Source organism: Falco rusticolus, chromosome 7 (assembly GCF_015220075.1).
Source record: "Falco rusticolus isolate bFalRus1 chromosome 7, bFalRus1.pri, whole genome shotgun sequence".
In the NCBI taxonomy this organism is placed as follows: Eukaryota; Metazoa; Chordata; class Aves; order Falconiformes; family Falconidae; genus Falco; species Falco rusticolus.
The window spans coordinates 48,955,829-48,972,456 of record NC_051193.1 but is presented as its reverse complement, the minus strand read 5'-3'; the positions used below and the strand labels follow the sequence as shown (position 1 = coordinate 48,972,456).

At 40.8% G+C, this 16,628-nt stretch overlaps 1 protein-coding gene across 1 annotated transcript in view; it reads right to left on the bottom strand.

Moving 5' to 3' along the window:
* The window catches only part of SLC1A2 (solute carrier family 1 member 2), a 98,509-nt gene that overhangs the window by 30,519 nt on the left and 51,362 nt on the right, over positions 1-16,628 (bottom strand). The window contains exons 2-5 of the mRNA XM_037395404.1: positions 8,191-8,330; positions 6,346-6,498; positions 5,467-5,717; positions 1,925-2,093 (exon numbers count right to left, since the gene is read on the bottom strand). Of these exons, the coding sequence (XP_037251301.1) occupies positions 1,925-2,093; positions 5,467-5,717; positions 6,346-6,498; positions 8,191-8,330 (713 nt within the window). The remainder of the gene's footprint in view (positions 1-1,924; positions 2,094-5,466; positions 5,718-6,345; positions 6,499-8,190; positions 8,331-16,628) is intronic.

The following is a 16,628-nucleotide window of genomic DNA, read 5'->3' as shown; positions in this document are numbered from 1 at the left end:
TTTTTTTTTTATAAGCCAATCTCTGGCATATAAAGTCATTCTTTAGCACCAAGCTCTCTTTGTTGACTTACTTCAATAAGGAAGTGAAGTGTACGTTTGTGTGCTGCAGAGCATAGAGAAATGATGAAGATGAAAAACTTTTCAGTCAAAGACCATGTAACTTCCTGGAATTTAGACTCTGCATCAGAAAATGGTAGTAGGTGGTTTTATTCGTTAATTCCAAATGAGCTGCTACATTAGTCATAAAAGTCAAGTTGGTTCATATTTGCAGGAATTTGCCTGGCTTGTACAATTTATGCAAGCTGGATGGCAATGCCCCAACATTTTCACTTCTTCATTCAAAACCAAACCACACCAAACCAAATTAAACCAAGGAAACTCTGCAACATTTGATACTCATTGGTCAAAATACTACAGCAAATCCCCCACCTAAACTGTGTATTTCCTTTCTGTAGGAATTGTATTTTATCCATGACAGAGCCTGCACAAAACAAGTCCAGCACTAAATGTAATACATCTCTCACATTAGAAATACTGTTTCATTTTAATGCATAAGGAGAGCTCCACGAGAAAAAAAAGCAGGTGAGGGTAACAGCACAAGCCATGAGCTGCTGCTTCATGCAGGGTACAGAACAGCAATTTGCAGCTTTGAAAGAAAGTGGCTCCTCTGCCCACAAATGTTGAATGGAAGGAGCCACAGAGGCAGGCAGAATACAGTGGCTACTGGCTCTTGTACAGCAGGCTTCTTTGCAGAGAAAAAAATGATCTCTGCTCAGCTTACTGATGCTATCTCCCCCACATCTAAGCAAAGTTGCCACTGCCAACCAACTCACCAACACTTGGAGAAGCTCTGCAGGCACAACAGCCACTGTGTCAGCAGAGGCAGCTCATCAGTTGTAAGGAGTCTGTAAGGGGCCATTTGTTCCTAAAAAGTGATGGCCTAGTGGTGAGACAAAGCAGTGGTTTAGGTACTGCCACATACTTGGGGACCTATAAACACAGGTGTCAGCCTCAGCCCTGTGGACATGCTGCCACGGAGCCTGTGTACCTTCAAGGGTAGGCATGCCAATGAGGCTACAAATTGAGGGCTAATTTGTGACTGACTTCACCCACATCCAGAAAGTAAGAAGGTGAAGGAGGGGCACCGCTCTCTGGGCTGACAAAATTGTGAGTCTAGACACAGAGGAGAAAACAGAAGTGGTGTGGTAGCTCTGTTTCCCTGCACCCCCACCCCAATCCAAACAGGTGCTTTAGGAAGGGGTGGGAGACAGGCAAAGACTTCGTACCACCCTCGCTTGCTGGCTTGTCCAGACAAGATGGCAGGATGGCAGTTGTTCATAATTTGCAGCTGGTAAAGGTCAGCAGACAAGATGAAAGGAGGAGGGAGTCGTGACTCAGAGATGTGTCGAGCCTCTCTGGGATTTTTCTTGGGTGGTGCAGTTCACACCCCACCTCTCACTTCAGGCTCTGCCTCAAGCCAATTCAGCATGCCCAAGACACCTACTGGAAACAATGAGCTCGAATTCATCAGGGGGTGGGTAAAGCACTGGCTCTTGAAGCTCTCCCCCATACTGTTTTGCCAATATGCCTTAGTATTAGTCTAGGTAGGCTACTTCTAGGATGAAAGGATATTTTGGGTAACTCCTACGTGCTGCTCCTCCATACTCCAATTAATACCTGCAAAGATGCCAATCCAGAATAATTCACTTGATTGTTTCTGCGATACAGTCACATTTCTAGTACGACCATTAGATTTTAATCTCAGAGACCAATGGGAAGCCAGTAGGCGATAACACTTGATGATTATTTGGGGAGACTAAACTTGCACTGAAGAGCAGATCAGACAACACTGGCTACCTAGTCACAGTCAAAAGCTGTGTCGTACATATGATGTATATATTTGACAGGCAAAAAGTGTTCCTACCCAGGACATTCATGCCATCCTTAAATTCAAGTCCCTTCTTAATGACCAGCTGGGCTTCTGGTGGTGCTTCGCGCACCGTCTCATTCATCAGAGCAAAAGCAGAATCAGTGACATTAGGCAGTTCTTCAATGGGTGGTGGCACCAGCACTTTCTTGGTGACAGTTTGGATCTGAAGGCAATAAAAAGGGAGGATAAGTTGGAAACTGAATGTAATCCATATGGGAGATCAAGAAATAATAATAAACACAGTCTTCACTTGAAATTCCAGGGAACTGTATTTTTAAAGGATTAGACATGCATTCCACAACCTCTTACCCCATCTTCCAAAAATAATTCTGTTTTTCAATAGTTCCAAGTGTCACAAAGTCCTGGGAGTCCTCCTCATGACTCTAGTGGGAGAAGCATGGCAAATACTTGTTCCTTACCACTACGATGTAACATTTTACAGGGAGTTAGCCCCTTTGTCCAGATGGTTCACAAATGGTGCTTCACAGAACCTACGTTACATGTTGACACCATTATTTAGCACCAAAAAGCAGACATCTCTACAGATCAGTCACAGCAGCAACTCTGCACTAAGTCTTGTTATTCAGAATGGTCTGTCCAGCCCTAGTTATCATAGTTTGATGGTTAACTTGAATCAAAAACTTCGAACATTTCCAACACTTCACTGTGCGAGGGTTCAAAATGGAATACACACAGTCCCCTGAGCTCTCTAATTAAAATACTGTAACAGGATAACAGAAAAATTATCAAAGCTGCCAGATACCTATTAAATCAAATCTGGCCACCGCAAAAAAGAAGACATCAGCATCAGAATGCATCTGAACCCCTCCTGGCACATGAAAGGCAGGGTCAAAGGAAAGCTGGGAAGGAATTGCAGGGGGAGAAATGGGCTTGAGTTTATGGCTAGGAAAAAAGGGAGGAGGGAGTGGAAAAAGAGAAATCTGTGACTTGCTGCTTTTAGAAGGGACATCTTCCTCCCACTTCACAGCTTGAGCCTTTCCTGCCTCTTCATGGCTCTGGGACAAGCAAAATGATTAGGAAGCTCTGACCAGTTTGCCATGGTTTCCAATCTGCTCCCTACTTTCCTTGTTCCTAGAAACATGTTTGAGCAAGCATCAGAAATGGTGCATTAGCCTTTTGAAGAACATTTGCACCTCTTTCCTGTTGAGACAGACATTGTAGTAATATGGATAACGATATCTTACATCTCTCCTTTCAAAACCTGCTGTCTAAATCTAGAGAGGGGTATGCAGACAGAAAGCCTAGCTTTATATGAGAAACTCTTCAGTTGTCCTCAAGCAACCCAAAATTCCTGCATGTTTATATCTTTTCCAGAGTTAAATTTTATCTGAGGGTTATGTGAAGTATCCAGAATGAGAGAACAGAGTCACAGAAATTAAACTTAAAAGATTAGACTCCATGCACTCAGAAATTCCACTACAGTCACTTAAGTCAAAGGTCCTCAGCCCTCCTTTGCACAAGGCCACAGTCACTAAAAATTCCAAGCCTAGCATCAAGCTTAGATTCTGACACCAGTGTTTAAGGCCAGAAAACCATTTAAATGTCACAATCATATTTATAGATTAAGTCCTATTCTCTTTCATAGCACTTAAGATCTTAAGTCGTTGCTGGAATAGCAGTTTTCATTATAAATTAAGACTTTCCTGTGGTCCATACAAAAATTCAAGAGTTATTGAAATTCCATGATGGTTCAAAGTTCAGTTTCAAATGAGCTGTCTCAAAATTGCAAGTGAATCCCTTCACTGGCTTTCTGCCTGGTCACAAGGGAAGGTGTGTAAAACTCCCCCGCAGACCATGGCTACACAGTACCATTGCTGTGCACCCTTCAAAACCATTCTTCACAGGATTTCTGCAAAAAATTACTTCTGCCTAAGGCAACCTGAATGCTCATGGAGGGAGACTGTATAAATGCAGGAAAATATATGCTGACACCATTAAAAGCAGTTAATTTCCTCCTAAACAGAGGGACAAGCAAAGCCTAACTCCTTACTGAGGAGAAGTCACAAGTTCCATCTGGGAAAAAGTGTGACTTACTTTGCAAATGAAACGTGGCTTTGTGGCAGGTTTTCACTGGCAACTAGCTTGGAAACTGATAAAATTCAACACTGGAAAACCAAAAAGCTCAATAACTTTTTTGATTAAGTTTAAAAAAACAATCAGTGGATTGGTGATCCATAACTAGTGACCTGAACATTGATATTACACACACCGAAAAAGCAATATTAGGTTCTAAGAAAACTATCTGACACAGGTAGCTTAATTCTTCTTTTTTCCACTTTTTGTCCCTTTGTTGAGGTTTTTGACCACTTTCAGCTGACCAGAAATTTAATTCTCCTCTCTTCTGCATTTCAAACAAGGGAAAGGAAGAAAAAAACCATAAGGACCCTGCTCTCCCCTCACTCAGTTTTGCAGAAATACATTTATTACTACATGTGATGTTTAGCCACTCACAGCTTGACCACATGACTGACATTCACATGATGATTTGGAAATACTGAGAATGTTCTCTCTTTAAACCCCCAAGGACTATGTTTTTATGTGGAAGTCCATGGAAGAAGTGAAGCAATCCAAGTGCTTTTGGCAGCTTAGGTAACCCTCTATTCTTCCACCCCCCATGGCCTTGTCTCCCTTCCCACTCTTCACTTTATTCTTTGGCCATAAACACAGCTCCAGTTATCATGCCATTTCACATAGGAACACTTAAGAACAGGTTTGGCAACAAACCCTGTTCCATCCAAAAAAAAAAATATTCAAAAAAGGTCTGCATTGTTACCATCAATTGAGTTTTAGGAAAAAGCACATTAATAGAAGAAATATGTTTAAGCAGAAATTAGGAAGCATGCATTTTTCATTTATTTTATCCCTTGAGGTGAAGCTGTTTCGATTAAGCATTAGTGAAAAGCTTTTAGACAAAATTATCTACCAACAGAGCAAGCAACACATGGTGCGAACATCCTTCTTTCCCAGCACGCTTCAAACCTGGCCTGATGAAGCCACCTGAGGTGGGTCAGCCACCTGACTGTATTATCCCCACCTAGTCAGGACTCTAATACAGCAATAGATATTATGAGAGGTTGGGGGTTGGGGTACGTTTATACTGTCAACCAGTTGGAATGAAGATTATCCATCTATTACAAATAGAGCATTGCAGAACCATCTAACTACCAACCAAGATCAGGTCTGGGTAAAAGATTCTGTAATTCATCAGCTGTTCAGTCCTAAGCCAGCATTCATGACTATATATATTGTATTAAAAGTGAGGAAAAAAATTAAGTTTACTTAATAACAAACTAAAAATAATCTTTTTTTAAAAAAATCTATGATTTTAAATAATAACTACAACATATAACAAAGCAGCTATAAATAATGTTCTTTCATTTACCTGCTCAAGACTTAAGACTTGTATTTCTCTTTGCACCATCGTTTTTGTCATTCACCTAAACAATGACATTAACTCTACAGCCATCTCTGGTAAGTAAAAAGTGTAAAAAATATTAGCAAGGAGTAGGATTTACCTGCTGAAAGCATGCTTGGACTAGATTTTCAGGGAAGAGGTTTCGGATCAGATCCAAGAAAGCATCCAGACTAGATACTTCATCATTCTTCTTCCCTTGACCAAGCTGTTTCTTGAGTTTTGGATTCCCTGGATGGATGGCTAAAACCAGAATCACGCCCAGCACAGCAGCAATAATAGTGGTGGACATATAGTAGACCATGGCTCTTGTACCCAATCGGCCACTTGCTTTAGCATCTAAACCAGACAGTCCTGCAGATGTTTTATTTTAAGAAACAAAAAAACCCATATTGACATTCAATCCAATTCAATAATCATTAAATAAAATCCTTCGTAATTTGCAAAGTTTAATGACTGCCTACAGATGCCTACTTTGTCCTTGTGAAATTCGCACCGCTAGATAGATTACTGAAGCTTCTGCCTCCAGTTCCTATGTGAACAACGTTTGCTGCTACTAATTTGAAGAGAATCATTTAAGATTCCATCTAATTGCAGAGGAGGCACTGAAAAACAGAGAATATACACTATCTTTTGCCCTTGATTGCTGCAAACTAGTCACAATCTGGCTGACACCACAGCTTTAAGAAGGCTAGACTTGCTAATGTCATGCCATCTTATTTGCAAGGTCCAATCCAGGAATTAGGTGAAACAGCATATTAAGAGATTTCTGATGTTCAAGAAGCTAGTATGTGTGCATGTGTTTGAAAATAAATTCACTGGAGCGCCTATGTATTAAAGTCAATGAAGTTAATCAGAAATACACATTGCAACTGCAAAATCCCTGACAGGGTCACACTATCATTCTTCCTCCATCACAAAAAGCAAACCAGGTGATATTTGTAGCAAGCATCTTAAAGTATTTATGGCTAATAGATCTTACCTGTGATTAAACTGGAGATAATTAAAGGGAGGATCAGCATTTTTAGCATCCTCATAAGTATATCTCCTGGGAAGGCTATTAACATGATGATATCAGGGTCAATAGGTGTTGCTAGACGAAGAAGACCCCCACACAGTGCACCCAGGATGACACCTAGAAGAATAAAAGAGGGCAGGTCAGTAACATATATATCTGAATGCACACTGAATACCCAGAATAACAGCCTAGGAGAAAAATGGTTACACAAGGCAGCTGATTTTTGGAAGACTTAAGCTTCTGATTAATATAAGGCTGTAACATGCTTACTATGTATCTCATAATTAAAGAGAAGTGGTCCTGATGTGGAATCTTCTGCCAGCTGAGCTTATACGTAACGTACTATTCTGCTTCTTCAAATACAAATTTGCTGCAAACCACAATGTTATTGAAGTTTACTGATAATGTGTAGGCCTTGCAATACATAGAGTGATAGTCAAATATATTTCATATCATTGTTCTATAGCTGGCAAAATTGAGGCACCAAGAGATGAAGTGATTTACATGAGGCTACACAGATCTGACAGAAGAGCCGGGGTTACGACTCAGCTCTTCAGTGTACGACATCTAGCTGTCAACATAAGAATGGAACCACTTGACAACAATGTCAGCACGCGTAGCTATTTTACAGCCTAAGAAAAACACTGCAGGAAAGCTAGAATATTCTTGTGAGGAAAAGAGATTCTAGTTTCATTTGGGGGTTTTGGAAGAGAGTGCCTGACCTGGAATTGCGCAGATACCATTGAAGAAAACTCAATTCTTGGTACTTATTTATCATTCCTTCCCTTTGATGGTCTGCATCCTTCTCTTTGTGCTAATATTCTCCAATCACAAACAATCCCTTTATCACTTATTTAGATTTATACAGTGGTAACACCTAAACCCCTCTCTCAGGGGAAAAGGCCATGTTTACTTTCATAACATGGTCTTTGTGAATACATATTTTATGTTTACATCCAGGATGCCTTTGTTTTCCTGATCCCAAGCCTCAAGTGTAATAAAACTTGACAGCAAAGCCTGCATTGTGATTTGCAGCAACTATGACTCTTTGAAGTATCAGTTTGATACAATGAAAAAATGTGTGTACTTAAAACTTTTTCTGGACCTGCATCAGGCACCTTCTAAAAATGATTCAAAGCAAATACTGTCTAAACACTTCAGCAGTATGGGTTTTGAAGACTGAAAAATATGGATGTGAAATTTGCAGCTCAAGACCAGCTGCAGCTAGTCTTTCAAACAATAACAAAATAGAGTGTGTCTATGAATTTGCTGCTGCATTTGGCTGTTAGGCTTTCAGTGAAAAAGAAACAGGCAAAGAGCCAGCGCACCACAATAAAATGTCAAATTATTCCATATTTGGAAGCTGCCAAAGCCAGAGGCAATATTCAGGATGAGATCACGGAGCACTGGCTTACAGCTACAGGGAGAGGGACCAAGCCTTAAAAGCAGCAGAGCATGAACTGAGAGATAAAGATGAAGGGAAGGAAATTTTGAAGAGTTTTTGTCTTTTTTCAAGTAACTGAAAGAAAAAAAAAAAACGTGTAGTGCATTTAGTTCTACTGAATGACATTGACCTGACTGGCCTTGGGACTTAGATCACACTTCATTCAAAACCAGATACAGAATGTACCTCGGTGGTTTGGATTTGCTCTGTGCTGTGTCAGTAATACCCTGCACACCTGAACTGAAGTGACAATGTCTACGGGCATCCTATTTACTCTCTGGCTGTTCAGCTGGAACAGAGTCTGTGGTATTACACGAACAAATCCAGATACACACAGAATGTTCAGACCAGCAGCTGTAACGTACCGAATACAGTAAGAGTCAGGAGCAGATTCCTGTGGAGCGACTGGCAGAACTGCACACATATGTTCCTGGATCTGTGCTCCACTGGACTTAAATGACTTTCATGCATCCGTACTTCTACTTGCTTAGGCATATTGTTGGCACTAGAATGGAAAATGAAAATCAAGGAAAAGTTATAGCACAAAATGCCAGAAGTGAGAGGAAAGTCTGAATTACTTCCATCATATTTAACTGGGGAATCTGATGCATATTCCGTCACTTCCCACATTTCACAAACACTATATATTCACTGCTCCGAAGAAGTCTCTGAAATTGGCAAAGGTTTGTCCTTCTAATGGTGCAGCCTTTAAGGTATTTTTTGCAGTTATCTCTCAAATGGTGGAGATGTAAACAGAATTAATTCACTGGACACATCATCCCAACTGTTTCATGGACTAAACTATTGGTCTTGAGCTGGAAAATTCAGTTTCCCCAAAGATCATGGCTGTCTCCTTAAGCAGGAGAGACGGCTGAAGAACAAAGTTTTATTAGCAGGAAAACAGAGATTTTAATACCTTATTTAACTCCAATTCAGGAAAAGTTTATGAAGATTTATTTGCAAAATAAAGGTTTCCACAATATTTTGTTCAATCTTCCCAAAACGTTTCATTTCAACATTAACGTTTTATTGTAATATAATCACAATGCTGAGGTCAAAAGAACATTTTTCAACCTGGTTCTAATAAGACTTGAACAGCTGCCACTTAAAATTAGTCCGAAAACTATGCGTCCCCCAAGAAAACCTTTGGTTTCATTGAATTGGCAGTGTTCAGAGGAAAGTTGTTTGACTATGGTTTATATTTGAGTAAGTGATACGCACATAAGTGCAGGACTTCAAAAGCCATGCCTCTAACTTTCTCAACACCTGAGAAATCATCAGCAAAACAGTCCTTCTTATAAACAAAATATTAAAATATACTTGAAAAAAACACTAAAAATACTACTACAGATAAAATGTATAGTTTCCCTAAAAGTTAAGGCTATCTACTTAAATAGGAGAAATGGGTAAAGAACATATTTTTTTAATCAAGAAAATATATATTTTTGAGATCTGGTCTTACGCAAGATAAAGACAAGATTTTAGAAAAAGGAAACCAAATCTTCTATAACAGTAGTCTGAGGTCTACAGACCCAAAACAGGTTTGAAAAGATATATAATGTTTTGATGTTCTCAGTACTAAACCATTTCCAGGGAATCAAAACATTTTTTGTAATATATAGTATAGCTTGTTGTCTTCATAAAGTTTCTCACCAGAAAGTTATGATTAGACTGGTAATAAGAATTCAGTCATTTTGATGCAAAGAGTTTCACAATTTTCCCTTTCACAGTAAAATGCCATTTCCTTCCAATATATTTGGTTGTTAAAAAAGTAGCACCAGCAGAAAATGCACTGGTGGATACTCTTTATTTTAAGGGGGAAGGCGGGGGGGGGGGAACCCTCAAAGTGCTGTAAATTTCACTTTGTACCTTTTAAAATATTTTACAGTGGTTGTTGCAACAAAATATACTGCTGATAGTAGAATAAAAAACATGAATATCAGTGCACATTCTGACAGCTTAAATGTGAGGCATGCCTACTTCTTGAAGGCTTATGAATGCAAGTATCAGAGATATATAAGGATTAGCCAGGGGATAATGTGCACAGCAGTTATTTGAGGAATTATAAGAAAGATGAGACAGTGTCTGCAGTTTTCATCCACATGGGACAAAAAGCTATGAAATCACTGGTGGAAGTGTGCCACGAAATCAAGGAACTTGGGATCCAAACTTTGCAAGTGGGGATTACATCTAATTTCACTTGTACTCCAGTTCGGTACCGATGCCAGCATGAGATGCTTAGAGCCTGGAGGGGAATTGCAGGGCAGCAAGAGAGCACCTGAAGAGCAGCACAGCAGAATTCCAGCTGCTCCAGCCAATAACTCATGTTCATCGCGGGCCCAACTTAAACGCCTCAATGCAAACACATATAGCATGGGGAATAAACAAGAGGAGTTAGAGATGTCAGCATGCCTGCAGGGCTATGATCTGACTGGCATCATGGAGACATGGTGGGATGACTCTTATGACTGGAGTGTTGGAATGGAAGGATACAAGCTCTTTAGGAAGGACAGGCAGGGGAAAAGAGGAGGAGGTGTCACCCTTTATGTCAGCAACCAGCTGGAGTGCACGGAGGTCCATCTGGATGTGGATGAGGAGCTGACTGACAGCTTATGGGTCAGGATTAAAGGAAGGACAGGAGCAGGTACAGATGACATGACAGTGGGGGTCTGCTACAGGCCACTCGACCAGGAAGACCGAGCAGATGAAGCTACCTCACATTCACAAGCCCTGGTCCTACTGGGGGACTTCAACCACCCCAGTACCTGTTGGAGGAGCAACACAGCAAGGCATAGGCACTCCAGGAGGTTCTTGGAATGTGGATGATAACTTCCTTCTCTTAGTCCAGAGGAGGGCCACGAAGATGATCAGAGGCCTGGAGCACCTCCCCTATGAGGACAGGCTGAGAAAGTCGGGGTTGGTCAGCCTGGAGAAGAGAAAGCTCCTGGGAGACCTTACAGGGGCCTTCCAGTACCTAAAGGGGGCCTACAAGAAATCTGGAGAGGGACTTTTTTGCGGGGGCATATAGTGATAGGACACGGGGGAATGGTTTTAAACTAAAAGAAGGTAGATTATATTAGCTATTAGGAAGAAATTATTTTCTGTGAAATTTGTGAGAACTGGAACAGGTTGCCCAGCAAAATTGTGGATGCTTTGGGTAACCTGGTCTAGTGGAAGGTGTCCCTGCCCATGGCAGTGGGGTTGGAACTAGGTGGTCTTTAAGCTCCCTTTCAACCCAAACCACTCTATGATTCTATGATACTCTGAACACGAACATGTAACTTATTTAGACCTATTATTCACTACAGGTTGATTACATATTGCTCTGAAACATTGAAATATGGACAGCTGAAAGTAATTCAGAAGAAAACCTTAGAGGCTCTTCCATTAGCAAATGATTAGGCAGAACTGGAATGGACCAGTAAACAGAAGCACTTGGTGACATTATATGTCTTTCTAAGATTTTGCTTTGGGCTAGGTTTAGTCTGATTTCCTGAACCTTTCCCACCTCATGCCATGCCTATCGCTTCATACCATCCAAAGGAAAGCAACCTCACAAATATCGGCTTCCTGAGCTGTGGGCTTCTAACTCACAGACAATGCAAGCATATCATTCCCCTAACATCACTGCTGAAATAAGTCCTCCCATGCAGAAGCAGGCCTCTGGTCCTGCTCTTGTACTCAAGCCTTATTTCTATTCCCATGCATTTCTGAGTGACAGCACGGTGTTTGCTGGCCAGATCCCCCTTCCATTCCGAGTCAGGCCAGCACACAATGGTTCAGGAAGGGAGGGGACAGTGGACCTACTCCCACAGCTGCTGTGACGATTCCAGGATTACATCCCATGTGGACTGAAGCCAGCCCTGCTTGAGGTGGTCAAACAACACAGAGCTTTTACGTGACAGCAACCATCTCCTTCAAAAGTTCATCCATGTAAAATGTAGCTATCCAAATACCCTCTGAGAAGACAAGGAAATGAGAACACAAAGCTCTTTAAGGACATTCCTAAATTTCCAGGAACTTAATACCATATTGTGTGTTTCCCCCAAGTGCAAAAAATGCGTTTTTCACTCTCCAGCTTTTCAAGATTGTAAGTGAACCCTCAGCACTGACTGAAATTCTGATTGGTATGGGTCTCTTAAATAAAAAAGACCCAATACTAAAATATGCTAACCATGCAGACCTGTTACAAAAAGCATTGACAGATGAACATCATCACACAAAACATGGTACCACAAAGGATAATAATCTAAGCACATGCACTGTTAGCGCTGCTCTTAGCAATGAGATTTTTATCACCAGACCACAAAGTATTGTTCTAGACTTTTGAGTATGTTGCAGGGGGGAAACAAGGGGAAACAATAATGAAATAAAAACCTTCTGCAAAGGATAAGAGAAGCTTCTTACGTAGCACATTACAAAAATCAGCATTTTGCATCAGAAATTTTCTATCCAATTACTAAAGATGAAAATGTTTGACCTCTAAACCACGAATTTTTGTCTTATGGACTGTCATCCTCTTTGCACTGTTTTTGTGCCTCTATTTACAGTCGTAAACAATACTTTGTTCCAGAAAAATGCAGAACTTTTTGCACCTGAAACCTGCAGTCACATAATGACAAAACTGCAAGAATGTCCCACTGAAGTAAATAGAAGATACACAGATTTAAGTTAGGGCAGAATCTGGGCCCTGATGGACTGGATCCCCCTGGATCTGTCCTTCTGCTCTGCTGTCTGTCACTGACATCAGTGCGCGCCCACATGCACAGCTCTCTCTATATATCATGAAGGCCACAGTACCACCTTAAAGCACGCAAGGAAGGGGCTTAAATATGTATAAGGCTTTCTTATGCTTCAGATTTTTTTGCTGAAGGAAAAAAATAATGCATGACAGAGTGGAGTTTGACTGCACACCAACTTATGGGCAGTGCTGGGACACAAATGCAAAGTCAGAAGCATACCTACAACATGAGCCCCTCCTATGCAACTGAACACCACTAATATAATCTCTGTATTAATGGTACCTCTGTACACAGGTAGGTATCACAAAACAGTGCAGAATGCATTTTAGCAGCTGTGATCTTTCAAACATGTAAATGATTACCTTGGTTAAATAAATCATTGTTCCACTGTGCTGAGCTTCTTTGGCTATTCAAACAGACAAAGCATTCTGAATGCTTGTCTGAAGCCCATCAGACCAAAACCTCGTTTATTCTAACTTCACTGAAGCCAGTACATGATAATATAAATTAATTCTGCTCATTATTTTCCTATGTCATAGTGACAAGCAGCCAAACAGCTAAGTTCCAAGATAGGCCCACAGAGAACTGTAAGAACTGAGACCTTCAAAGAAGATAATATTTTCTGCCAGCTACAGGCACTTGAAAACATTGACAAGATTTATAAAAGAAATGAACCAAATATTGGACGATGTGTAGTCACATGAAACAGCATTATCACTTGGCAGCAGCGCATACCAAGAGCTAGACATATGTGGTGGCTTTTGAATGACTGAGTATCATCTTCTGCCTAGCCCAGTGACACCTATCCTTCTCCCTTTTGAGGCAGCATTTATCGCTAGAAAAAGGGTGGAACTCCCCTGAGCCCAGGATATTTGATTTTTGTTCACCTTAGGAGAATACAGAAGTGTCTCAAAGTGAACACAATCTGTATTTTCACCGACTTCAAATACTCTCTGCTCAGCCAAGGTGATATGTAAGCACATTAATACAAATGAGTATCAGGATTCAACTGCAATTTTACCACCTTTTAAGCAAAAAACAACCTCTTGCCTCAATAATCCCGAATTTAGCTACTTACTCTTTCCATTGTCTCTCATCCCCACAGTATGCACAAGGTACAAGAAAAAAAAATAATCTGTCCATAAGCATTTTAGATTATCTAAATATTTACAGTTTGTTTTGTATACAAGATATACAGTGCTATATGAGATAATCTATTTATCTGCAATTTTTAAGCTGTAGTCTGTTTCTCTTGCTGGTTGCTACACATAATGGTATCAAAATGCAGGAAAGCAATTTATTAAACACCAAGGTCCCTAAGATTTTTTGTTCCTATTTCCTCCAAGCATTTTTCTTAGGTTTTATTTTACCTTCCTCTGGGAAAGTTTGCTGTTCTACTTCTTTTCAACTGTTTATTTCCTTCTCCTATTCCCAGTGAAGTTTCTAGGCCAAAAAGGTTGGAAAAAATGTTCACTTCTTTACCTTAGTTACCAAATATAACTTCTTTCCTCACAAAAGTTAAGGGTTAACAATTTGCACAGTGCTTGAGTGACAATGCCCTTTTATTTTCAGTCAGTTATGGGGAAAGAACTCTGCATGTCCCAAATACTTACCCAGCTTAGCACAAACCTAGAGTAAAAACTAGAGGGGAAAAAACAGTATTTCATCTAAATGAAAAACGTAGACAAAGATCATAACAAGGTTACTGAAAACAGATGCTGTAGATAGGGTAAATTAGCAGAGACCGTGTTTAATTTGTATAAGGTATTTCAGCTGTGTCAATTAATCAAGCAGGTAATTCTCAGCACAAAATTCTGCTCAGCACCGCCTGGAGATTGGCTTTTAGGGTTTTTTGGGGGGGCTGGTGAGCTGCTCAGAGGGGAGGTTCTTCTTAGCATAGCAAATGGCTATTTCAAAGTAGGATAACAGAATGAGGAAAATAATTTTTGGGGGGTCTGGCAAAATAGCACTTGGAGGCTTATTAAGGGTTATTTAGAAAACATTCAGGATTTCAGAAAAATATTTAGGAAGAATTTAGGGAAATAGCATTTTCTTCCTGGAATACCATGAATAAAATACCAGCTTATGTTTTGTAGCAATTATTTCAGTCTAGGTAGTAAGAGTTACTCCTGAGAAAATGACCTTGGACAGACTGGCTTAAGTTTCTGTTCAGGGTCTAAGAACATCTCTTGAGCTAGATCTTTGCTATCAAACCAAACTCTGCTTTCTTTGGAGGCAATGAATAAATGGCAGGCATAAATGGCAGCTCAGTTGTTCCTAGGAGGATTGGCCTTCTTAAGAAGGGTGGGGGGAGAGCAGAGGTAGAAAGGGTCTTGACCTCAGAATAAAAAGTGAACAAGCTGCAAATGTCTTATTGCCAATCACCTTATACGCAGATAGTTCAAATATAGTCACAGCTGAAAAGTCATGGCAAAAATGGCATCATGAAGTTTGGCGTGTAGTAAGCTTGGTGAATCTTTGCTGACAGAGCTCATCCTAGCAATCAGTGGAATTGCATGGGAGTAAATGAGAACTTAATCTGCCCTGAAGGGTATTTGTTAGCAGCGATATGCTTGGATCAGGGTTGTAGCTCTTCCCCTTTCCCTGAAGAGACAGTGTAACACTGATGACTCAGGACCATATGCTGCCCTCATGGCAGGGACAGGGGGTATGGATCTGCTCTACCCTGCATGGTCCGCTTACTCCTATCCCATATGTAGGAAAGGGTTAACTCTGGTTGCCAGATAAAAGACTAGTGACTAGAAAAATGGAACATCACCAGGACAACAGGGATTTCACTTGCTGCATGTGAGGAATCTGGACTGTCTGCCACAACTCTTCTGAAATTAGGGCTCAAGCATCAGCTTACCAAGAAACTTCTTTTTTTGAGTTGAAATAGAGTTGTCTGCTGCTTGAATGATTTATATCCAGACAACAGCTGCTGAGCCTACACTGGGGGACAAGCGGGCTATATTGCTCCACTGTGTCATGACATGTGCTGTAGTGTGGGGGTTTATTTTCTTAGATTTGATACGAGTTCCAAACCACAGTTGAGCTGGTGAAGCTCATCATATACAGCCACAATATGACAGGCCATAGAGGGGAAACAGCTAAAATACTTTTACTGTGCAAAGTATACATTAGCTGTGGCATCATTCCTGTGATGTCACATTGTTAAACGTTGCATTTGCACCATTAAAATACTCTGGTCAGGTCTCAGCCTCTTCACAAAAACAAAAATTTAAAAAGAGGCAAAACCAAACACACAAAACTACTACAAACAAGAGTAACATAAGCTTTAGCCCGCATTAACCATGGGGTTATTTTAAGCCTCTTGCTGCCACTAAGCTCTTTCAATTTTAACTCCATTATGTAGGTTTTTTTCTTCTTATTCGTAAGACATTAATGAATTCTGAGTAGAGATTTAGTCATTTACCGTGGAGTCTGATTTGGCCTAGGGGCTGGTATTACAAGCAATACCCTGAAGCATGACTTGCCTTTTTGCAGTGGGAGAGGAACTCTTCTCCCTTGATCATTTTCCATCCATGTTGTCCCCTCGGAGTTAGCATTTAGTATACATTCTGTGAGTTTAATATAATCATTTGAGTGAGTTTAATCATAATCACATCAGGGCAACCAGGTGATAAGGCCCAGCCAGCATGGGTTTATGAAAGGCAGGTCCTACTTGATGACCTGATCTCCTTCTATGACAAGGTGACCTGCCTAGCAGATGAGGGAAAGGCTGTGGATGGTGTCTGCCTGGACTTCTAGTGTGACCAGTAGGACACGGGATGTGATCGTCCCCCTGCACTCTGCGCATCTCAAACACTGCATTCAGTTTCGGGCCTCTCACTATCAGACAGACATTGAGGCGCTGGAGCACATCCAAAGAGCAACAAAGCTGGTGAAGGCTCTAGAGAACAAGCCTGATGAGGAGTAGCTGAGGGAACTGGGGTCGTTCAGTCTGGAGAAAGGGAGGCTCAGGTGGGACCTTACTGCTCTCTCCAACTACCTGAAAGGAGGCTGTAGGCAGGTGGGGGTAGGTCTCCCAGATAACAAGG